This window comes from Atheta coriaria, unplaced genomic scaffold, assembly GCF_025399875.1.
Source record: "Atheta coriaria isolate IRGN ID8LTWV9N9 unplaced genomic scaffold, Caltech_Dcor_3.1 hic_scaffold_15_pilon, whole genome shotgun sequence".
Taxonomy (NCBI): Eukaryota; Metazoa; Arthropoda; class Insecta; order Coleoptera; family Staphylinidae; genus Dalotia; species Dalotia coriaria.
In genome coordinates, this window is record NW_027045457.1 from 163099 (window position 1) to 173757 (window position 10659).

Sequence of the window (10659 nt, forward strand, 5' to 3'; positions counted from 1 at the left end):
ATTGTGATACCGCGCACAACGCCGAAAAACGCCGGGAACTGAACTGACACACACCTGCCCGGATAGACTGCTCTTCGGGTGATCCGAAAAGGGTGCAGGTTTCGTTCACGTTAGGCGTGCAACTATGAAATGCACGAAACTATCGTAAATTAACATTCATTCAATCGAGTGTTAAATAATGATTTAATCCCACTTTAGAGTTGTTTTTTAGTGGTATTATCTAATGCGTCACATGATGTTTTTGTGATATTTGAGATACACCTGTGTTTCATAGATAATAATTGGTTTGTTTGGAATGCGTATCTGTATTTATCTTTTCGAGAAAATATTATTATTGACACGGTAGTGCCATCTGTCGTCAGAATTATAAAGACGAGTTTGATAATAAGATAGTATTTCGGTACAAAGTTTAGTATGTAGTTATTACTTGATTAATAAAGTGAAAAAAATTAATATGTGAATTTATTCTTCACACTTTCTACCTGATTTTATAAATTTGAAAGTTGTACTTTCAAAATAATAACATAACCACGAATTTTATATTGTTTACTCCAGGGGTTTACCAGCGGCTATTACAACATAATCTTTGTTTAAAGTGTTTAAATACATAAAAATGACTTCTCACGGAAAAAATGAGACGGAACTCCTGAAGAAAAACATGGAAAGTCAATTGGATAGACTGATTGAACAACTTAAAGACTTGGAAGAAGCAAAGTTAGTATTTAACTATTGTGAAATAAGTTATAATCGATTATTTATTATTGATTTAATATACTATAGGGACGAACTAGATGCAGAAGAGTATGAGGAAGCACGACAGGACACTCTGGACCAACTTCAGGAATTTAATGATAGTTTAGCCAAACTTGCAAAGGGTGATATATCATTGGTGAACACAATGGGTGCTATGCAACTTGTAAGTATTGATAAGGCTTAAAATAGATTGTTATAAATACTTTTTGTTATGTTTATATACAGGCTATCCAATCGAAAGCCATATCTGGTGCATTCAACACAAATGAAGTTATTAAGCTTCTTTTGGAAAAATGGAACCACAGCAATTAAAAGAAAGCTTTACTGGTTTGGAGAAAGCTGAGTACAAATTAATTAAAATAACCAAGAGAAAACGATAGAATTAAAGGGTGGAAATCTTAATTGTTCTAAGGCAATTGGGAGAGGTAAGTGTTGAACAGCTTTGCTTTCTGGATGAATACAAACAATGCTAATAATTTAAAGTAATGTTGAGTTTGTAGAGTGAATGAATAATTTTATCATGGGCAAGTTTTCATGAACAAATGAAGTCATTAAACTGTTTCGGAAAATGGAACCACAGCAATTAAAAGAAAAGCTTACTGGTTTGGAAGCTGAGTACAAATTGAACAAAATAACCAAAGAAGCTTTTGATAAATTAAAGGTGGAGATCTTAATTGTTCTAAGGCAATTGGGAGAAGAATTAAGTGTTGGACAGCTTTGCTTTCTGGATGAATACACAAACAATGCTAATAATTTAAGTAATGTTGAGTTTGTAGAAGTGAATGAATAATTTTATCATGGGCAAGTTTTCATGAGGCATTTTGAGAATTTTCATCTTATATTGCTTTGATGAATATGCTGGTATTTTTAAAATGTGCCCTGATTTGCCATTTTTGTTTATATTGAAGTCAAAATAGAAAATTGGATTATATATCAAATCCAGTCTAATTTTGATAGTAATATTATGGAAATGTAATAATTATAAATGTTGCTTGACTGATATACCTTTGTGGGCGATGTGTGCGGGCAAATATCAATACTTTTCCTATACATATGTACATTTTATACTGAAATTAGGAATTACGTTCCACATAATATTTTAGAAATCTAAGATTTTTAACTTTATATTTTTAAGCTGATGTAAAATAAATTTCTGGATATTGGTGCCTGTCGTTTCTCTGCGGCTACATCCACCGATACGCGGAGAATATTTTGATTATCTATTCAATGACTCTGCAACAGAAATGTCTCATTGTCGAAAATTAATTTAAATTTAAGTTCAGTTCTGGCTTAAGAGAAAATTTAATTTAAAACATAACTTCTGTTTCTTTTTTACGAACATTTTATGATAGCAGAAACGTTGAAATCAATTTTCACAAGATGTGGGTTTCTTTTGTCGCCCTATTCCAGAACTATAATCAAAATTACTTTATTTCTGTAAGAAATAAAAGTCTGAATTTTCTACAGGATATTAGAATTAAATCACTTCAAGTTTTCAAAAAAACATGTTATAATCTGCCAAATAATCAGACATCGATGAGAATACAAACCAAATGTACTCCCAAGTACTTAAAACCTATACCCATAGGTACAACTCGTCACTAACTATATAATTTGCAATACATTTATAATAAATCATCAAGGCAATTGATAACATTAGTATGCTACTTCCCAAATGGTTGCTTGCAATCAAATGTCTTAATATCAACTCCAAGTTATAAAATTATTTGTTATTGATCAAATTCTTTTGCGTACAGTGGAACTAAAGTCAAATTATAAACATAGGAAAGAATATTGCGACAAAAAATAGTTAATTTGTATAACTTGCTGCAACTATGTTATGAACTGCGTCCTAGCAGAAAATCAATCGTCCATAAGTAAATGTGTTTTATGTTATCATAAACGTGTGCATATTGTGCACCCTATGTAGGCACCCCCAGCAGTCAAACTTTAACATCCCCAATTGTACAAAGCATGTACCATGATATACCAAATCGTGCCAGAAAATAACACACATCAACAACAATCGTTGAGTCAACATAAATAAAATTATAAAACCAAGATAAGTCAAAATTAGATAGAAATAACATTTTTGGCTAAAATATTACAATTGTTGCAATTATTTTGAATGTTTTCTAAAAGTTGACAAAGTGTTAGACTGGCACAACTTATTGACTTATTGGCGCCCCGCCATCAAATATCATTGTGATTTCAACTGAATTTTACATCGAGATTGTATAGGTATTTCTCTAACGTTTATCCTTGCGCCTGCAAACTTGCTTATGCTCGGCCTGCCAATGCTGTTGTTGGCATGTCGGCGAACAGTACGTCGTGTTCCAGCAGCAATGATATATCGCGTCCTGCTCACAATTGAAGCACTGAAAACAAGAACATAAGTAAACCGAAAAATGTATTGGATGAATGGACTTACCCATTGTTTCTTTTTGGTCTCGGAAATTTGCGCATTATGTGACTCAAACAGTCTTTTCAGTGTTTCGTTATGTTCGTTCTGTATTCGATCAATTTCCGCCTGCATCGAGTCCATTGCGGTGACGATTAACTGCTTAGTGTTGCCTTTACATAGCTCCAATTTACGCCTCATCTAAAAATATTTGATTATTATAACAATATTTATTTCATAACTTTGTATTACCTTCTCAACCGCATCGCTATACTGCTGGTCTAACTTTTGCATGCCAGGCTCCTCGCCCTCTCGTAACAACTCAGTGGAACTTGAGACCAAATTCTGACTAGGGTCATGAAATTCGGTGAAGCCCTCCCGATCGTCATCAATATCCGAAATGTTTATAACATCGGTGTCGCGAGATTTTGGAGGTGTGGCCGTTTTCGGCGGTGATTTTTCAGGCGTAGATAATGATAATTTCCGTGTCTTTTCTGGTACTACAAATTACATAATCATCATAAACACACTAAAATTCATAATTAAAATTACACTTACCCTCTTCATGATATGAAACTTTCCTTTTAACTCCGCCAGCTTTAACAGGACTTTTACTCGTCCTCGGCTCATCTTTCGTGTTGATGTCAATTGCCAAATCATCGTGAAACTCGTAAACATCGTCGCTCGTGCTTGACATACTCGTGTTGGTAGACAACATTGCAGAAGAATTAAGTGACACATTCGACAAAGTCGAGAGATTTGACTTATTTGCAACAGACGCAGGTTTATGATTCTGATTAATCTTCAGCGTCGGGGCCGCAGCCTTTTTGGGCTTTGGCTTCGCTCTAGCTTTCGGCGTCAGTTTGATTGCGGCAACCTCGCTCGGATTCTCCAACAATCGCTGGTGCAATCTCAATTCCTCCATCGCCTTGTTGAAACCCGATGACTTTTTGATTTGCAGTTGCGACATGTTTGTCGTTATTGGTTTCACGCAGTTCTTTGGTAGAATCGCGCGTTCGTACTTGCCACCGAAGAAGCGCACGTCAAACGTTGTATCAGTTTCTTTAATCACCTTCAAAAATATATACAAATAAGTAAATAAGTAATAGTTAAAAATATGTAACTATGTTATACCTTTGCCGGCCAATACGGATATCCCTTCTGTTTAGCAAAGACCAAACGATGAGGCTTTCGACATGGCAAGCAAAACCATTTTGATTAATCTTCTCATTGCTATGACGATAGCAATCAACGCAGTTCTGCAACTCAGCGATGTCGTACTCCATGTCTCTGATCATAAACTCAGCGGCGCCATGTTCCTGTGATTCTGTGCCATGGAAAATGTCAATATTATGCAACATTGTGAGCACGTCAGCCTTAAACTGCGAGAAATTCTTGTAGTCCTTCGTGCGTATCTTTAGCTCCACCGCTGCCATGTCCATATGCGTGTAGAACAATTGCCCGGCGCGCCAGCTCATCTCCGCCGGAGTATACCACTCGTGTTTTAGCATACCGTTTAGATTACTTGTCAAATGATCTGGCACCTGCAACATCTCAGAAATATTACTGGATTCTAAAAGATTTGACAATGCTTACCCATGATTTAATTCGAGTTAGAATAAAGCTCAGTAAATAGTTAAACTCGTCGATATCAAGGCCACTTCCCGGGTCGCATTTGTTCATATTGCAAATGCTGCACAGCGATTCGTCATAAATGTAATCCTTAACGCTGACTGGCGCATCGTCCTTCTTACTTTCCACGTCTGGCTTCTTCTTCCCGTCAACACTTTCGGCATTATCAGTCTTATCCGAATCTTTCAAGGCTTTATCGTTTTCGACTCCTCGGTATCCCCATTCTCCTTACCCTCCGCGTCCCCGTCCGCCAGAGGATCTTTATCTGTATTCGTTTTCGTCGCTGTTTGCGTGTTTGAATCATTCGAAGGCTGTGTGACTTTCGGCACGTTGAGAGAAGGGAAATTCATGATCTTGCGACTCGCCTTCCGCGAGCACTCCGCGTGGAAGACATGATAGCAGCCGGCGCATGTGATCACGTCTCCAGCCAAGTGACATTCGATGCAGTACCAGTCGTAACCGTCGTCGGCGGGCTACAAAACCACACAGATAATTAAGTTATTTTGGCCGATACGCGCTCGGATCGGTTACGTTTTTGCAGTTTATAATGAGAGTGGAGCCGCGTACCGTCTGCAAGTCTCCGGCCTCCTGTCGGTTGATCTTGAAGGACTCAACCTCGGTGCCAACGTTTGAACCCTTCTGCGCGATGCGCTTCACCTCGAGAATCAGATCATCCTCGAGCGTCTGCTGAATGTAAAGCTCGGCCTGCGCTTGGCTGCAATTCGCGTACTTCTGGATGATCTTCACGAGTCGTGCCACATCTGTTGTCTGTCGCTGCACGGTTGACGACTTGATGGCGTCCCAGACATACTGCACGCTCACAGGATCGGCGCACCTACGCACCGGCATCTTGCCTGAAACACAATCGCAATTTTTAATCGGCTAACCTCAACGCATAGATCGTAACGTGATATGCGCAGTAATTAGAGGGGAGCTCAAATAGAATTCTGATTTGTTTATGATAAACAATTGCACACACTTAAAATAACATTCTAAATAGGCTAGAATGACAACAAATAAAGAACGGCAAAGATATGAGAAAGCTGATAAGTGAAGAAATTCAAATAAATTTAATATGCAACTAGATTTACTGCATAAATACAGCATATAATTATGAAAATAAGGTACTAAAATCAAAATAAACTACTGTAGTCAACTAGGAATTTGGAATAACTGTACATTCACGACTCGTAACTTCCAACAGCACCACAATGGAACAACCAGCAGGTTGTCCAGTGATAACAGAATGTGTGTTCAGTTAAGTCACCCTCATCATCATGTTCAATGTTTCTATACAGCATGTTCCAAACAATCATCCAATAACATCACTAAAACATTAATTCCAATTAAAATTTTGAATTGTTCTATTGTCACTCTGTACATTAAGTATTTTTATATATTTTTACTCATTGGCAATATTGTAATCGCCAAGTTTAACAGTTATTCATTGTCAGAACTCAACTCAACTCAAAAGAGGTCCAAACAGTAATTACTTCAGTGCCACCAGTGTAACCAGTGTTCCAAGCATTAAAATTATTGTGAAATAAACATTATTAAACTAAAATTAGTTTATAAGCAAAATGCTAACCATTGACTTGATTATTGGCATAATTCTAATAATAATTGGCGGAACAGTGTTGGCGTACATGACTTACACCCTCATTCGCAAGAAACACATTAAAATGTCACCTTTATACATCTCAGAAGCATTAGCAACACTAATTCTGGGAATATTCTATGTGGTTTGTGCATGTATTATTGGTACAAACTCAACTATTACAATAACTATATCGCCGGCAACTCCACCACCAATTGAAATAAATACAAGTGCAACATTGAATCAACCTCAATACGATCCTGTGGCAGAAAAAGCCCTACGAGATTTATTCAACCCGAAAAACTTCCAGAATGGCGACTCCAATGTCACATTCACATCTGAAAGTGCTGTAATATCAAATACCAATGAAATACTCAATGAATTCATTGATTACTACAAAAAGCTTCGAAAATTCAACGGTTGCAGGCGGTAATTCAATTCGTAAACTCATAGCGATAAATCGACTTGGCAAGACAATAATAGAACACAACAAGCGAAATAAACTCCGCAAAGGAGAACTCGATGATGTTGAATTGTCAACAGAGACTGAGTTATTAAATACTCAATCAGGATCATCTCCTGCTACCATTGACGATGAAGACTGTAACATGTACGATGAAGTATACTTCAAGTACATAATGCTAGTAGTCGCTTTCGTTTACGGCATTATTTCCTTATTCAATTCGACAATTGAATGTAAATCATGTGCGCAAGTATCACAAAGTCTCCCGGCAAATGACGACAAAGTTTTCATCTCGAAGCAGAACGATGAAAGCGACGATGAACCGGAACCAAAGAAACGTGACTTCAAATCGATTGTGCAAGTACTCCTAGCATGGTTCCTGCCAATTATTTACGCAATAATCGTCACTTTGACGATGAAGCCATCGGAATTACAAGCGGATTTGTTGTTCGACATCACACAATTCACAGATTCACCTAGCGACATCATCAATATTATTGAAAACCCTTTAAATGTGACTAATATTCAAGTAAATCAGAATGAAAGTAGGGAAATTGACAATGTAATCGACCGCATTTACGATATTATGCAACAATTACAAGATAATGCTAATAACGCAACAATTGTTGAAATCAATGGAACCGAAAGCAATCAAGCACCGTATAATATTTTGGATACTTTAAACACTTTAAAAGAAACATTACCAACAAATAGTAAAGATGTCCCCGAAGATAAAGTGGAAAGCACTGAAGAAATAGAAAAATCACGCCAATTCAAGCAGGCATTTACAAATAGTCCTACTAAAAAGAAGAAATAAATCTCTCACATCAAACAAATCGTAAATGCAGTTTAGAGATGATGCCCATCAAGCTGCACACGCTGATTGTGTTTGTTTTGTCATATTTTGCGACAATTTTCTACGCCAAAGTGACTCACACCAAGCTGAAACTAGTAAACAATGAAGAACAAGTGAAAGTCCTTGGCAAATATATTTTGGCCTTTGCCTCGTTGTGGCTGCCGTCGATGTTGGAGGTTTTCATACGAAGTTACTTAATGGATGCGAAGACAACTGTTGCAACGGATTTAACTCTTGCACTTGGCAACATCACTCGACTACTGGCGAATGGCATTAATGTCAGAACTGTGCATCGAGTCGTCAAACAGTTTAACAACGTGCGACCCGCCACTGAATGCGTTTGAATCGATAAGGTTTGATACAGTGGCAAACAAATACAAAATTAATCAATATTTATACTTAAAACTTAAACATTGTTAGATCAACACAAGATTCTAGAAGAAATCTGGTTGCTATGGCAACCTGTAGTTGTTTACACTTATTTATTATTATTTTTGTTAATAAATACACCTGTTTGCGAATTGCTTCTGCTTGTAATAAATGCATTCGTGATATTGAGTTGCATCGTAATTGTGTTTCGATTTCCTACCTAAAATAGCCGAGCGGAACGAGTAACGAGAAATTACAAACAGGCTGAAAATGTTTCTTGTGTGTGCGCCTAAATTGTTCGCAAAAACATTATCGCAACGAGGAGTATGATAAGAAACGTATTGTGACGGCGCTAATAATCAACGGCGTGCTATTAATTACGCGCCTGTGGCATTCATTCGCGGATTGTTTAAACAATTACATGTAGAATCATGCGTATGTTCGGAAGAGTGGAGCCACTTTGACCGTGAAATATAAGCTTTTCGACAAAGGCGTTGGCAAGGCGATATATTGGAAAATTTGCTCTGGTTTCGCACGTACCTTACGTATGCGGCTTGATGAATACTGGAGCTGCACTAATATTTATCAACAATTGTATAAACATAAACCAAAACAGAAGAATCGACACGAACTCGGCCCGCGGCGGCCATTGCCCTACTACTTCTGCAAGTGCACCAATAAAAAATCTAGTAACTTTGGTGTAATTCTGAAACGTCACATTATATGTAAACGCCGCAAAACTTTCTACATATTTACTGGTCATGATAAATTATATTTGAGATATTTTATTTTGTATTTTGATAAGATACTTGAAGGTATACATTTTATAAGTATTAGAAGATAAACATTTGATTTCATTTATGCCAAAAGTTGGTAAAAGTACATTTAGGGATTTTTGTGCGTTGCAGTTGGTTCGATAGCCGTCATCTGTCGACGTCAGATGATTCCTCGTCACGCATTGCGTCGACTTCCCAAATCTTTTCCCGATCATTTGCATTTTTAATACACATTTTATTTTTGCGATCTCGGCAACAACATCAACAAAACATTATACACAATTTTCTCATCACACGCAAAATTATTATTATTGTAGGCTGCTGAAGAGAGCACTCTTCACGCAGCATAATTCCGGCCGATTAGCGCTTTATAGGTTAAGGAATTCTCTGTAAGCTCATCGAGATAACTATTAAATTGTAAACAAAACTATTAAATTTAAACCATGGCACCGAATATGGACGATGATCTACACATCGCAGTAATATGTTCGAGCAACATGAATCGCAGCATGGAGGCGCACAACTTCCTCGCCAAGAAAGGTTTCCAGGTGCAGTCATTTGGCACTGGTGACAAGGTCAAGCTTCCAGGCTCTGCAGCAGATAAACCCAACATCTATGACTTTGGAATCACATATGAAGAGATCTACCAAGACCTAATGTCCAAAGATAAATCATTGTAAAACTCCCTATCATTATCATTGTTTAACACCAACACTAATTTCACTAAATCTGTTACAGATATACTCAGAATGGCCTGTTGCACACCTTAGATAGAAATAGAAGAATCAAATCAAGACCTGAGAGATTTCAAGAGAACCATGATAAATTCCATGTGCTAATCACTTGTGAAGAGAGAGTCTATGATCAAGTGCTTGAATGCATGGAGAACAGAACACCTGTTGACAACACCATTGTGCATGTTATTAATTTTGATATACAGGATAACTTGGAGGAGGCCACAATTGGAGCATTTTTAATTTCAGATCTGTGCTCAATGGTAATAAGAAATATTAATAAACAAATCAAAATTACTCAGAACTAATTATGTTTTTCTTAAAATATTTTCAGCTGAGGAAAAGTGAAGATCTAGACAATGACATTGATGAAGTCCTGCATGATTTTGAAGAAAAATGCAAAAGGCCCATCTTACACAGCATAGTTTTTAACTGACGCGAATGTAATCGGATGAAGCTGGGCCACATACATCAAGTATTAACAATATTTCACAGCGGTTTTGTAAATTTATACAAAAATTAATTGCATAATGCGCGATATCATGGCTTTGCTTACAATGATTTAAAATTATGATGATATTCACTATTGATTGAAAACGAAATGATCTGAATGGTATATTTCACGTATCCCTCCATCTGTGTGGCCTAGAAAGCTAATGATTTTGCCTCTTTTGATCATTATTTAATTATTAATTACTTACAACATGCCCCATGTTGCTGACTTATTTCAAAAAGAACCAAAATGTTAAAATTATTTAAACTCGTTGAGATTGTAACCATTAAATAATTAACGTGCGAAATCGAATGTATTTTACATAATATAAACGGTTATTAATATGTAATAATTATAATATTACAAGCGAAATTACATCGCCGGTGATCTGTAATATTCCGTGTTGTTTTTTTCGAAAATTTTGATTAATGCTCATCTAATTCGCGATACACACGACGCAGTTTCTCCTTTTTCTTTTATTCTCGTGTTTATGCAGTTTTTCCACGGTTTTTCCATGCTTGTGCCCGCGGCAGCTCCGCCTAGCATTCCAGGCAGACCTGTTGCTTTTCCACGCTCACCCTTAGC

The 10659-nt window shown here is 36.9% G+C and overlaps 3 protein-coding genes across 3 annotated transcripts; 2 read left to right on the top strand and 1 right to left on the bottom strand.

Annotated features, from left to right (window-relative positions):
• Positions 1 to 379: 379 nt before the first annotated feature.
• Positions 380 to 1917, top strand: LOC135802047 (protein LZIC-like). Its single transcript, XM_065315581.1, has 4 exons — positions 380 to 714; positions 781 to 916; positions 979 to 1013; positions 1291 to 1917. The coding sequence occupies exons 1-4, from the start codon at positions 614 to 616 to the stop codon at positions 1541 to 1543; spliced, it is 525 nt and encodes a 174-aa protein (XP_065171653.1). The 5' UTR covers positions 380 to 613; the 3' UTR covers positions 1544 to 1917.
• A 431-nt stretch (positions 1918 to 2348) lies between these two features.
• LOC135802046 (zinc finger MYND domain-containing protein 11-like) lies at positions 2349 to 8751 on the bottom strand. The gene is given in 10 exon segments (XM_065315580.1): positions 2349 to 3131; positions 3185 to 3355; positions 3407 to 3654; positions 3713 to 4226; positions 4289 to 4371; positions 4374 to 4698; positions 4751 to 4999; positions 5002 to 5259; positions 5354 to 5640; positions 8612 to 8751. Coding segments are annotated over 9 exon segments (2259 nt in total). The 5' UTR covers positions 5636 to 5640; positions 8612 to 8751; the 3' UTR covers positions 2349 to 3002.
• A 239-nt stretch (positions 8752 to 8990) lies between these two features.
• Positions 8991 to 10468, top strand: LOC135802045 (RNA polymerase II subunit A C-terminal domain phosphatase SSU72-like). The gene is made up of 3 exons (XM_065315579.1): positions 8991 to 9523; positions 9586 to 9844; positions 9916 to 10468. The coding sequence occupies exons 1-3, from the start codon at positions 9291 to 9293 to the stop codon at positions 10015 to 10017; spliced, it is 594 nt and encodes a 197-aa protein (XP_065171651.1). The 5' UTR covers positions 8991 to 9290; the 3' UTR covers positions 10018 to 10468.
• The last annotated feature ends 191 nt before the right edge of the window (positions 10469 to 10659 follow it).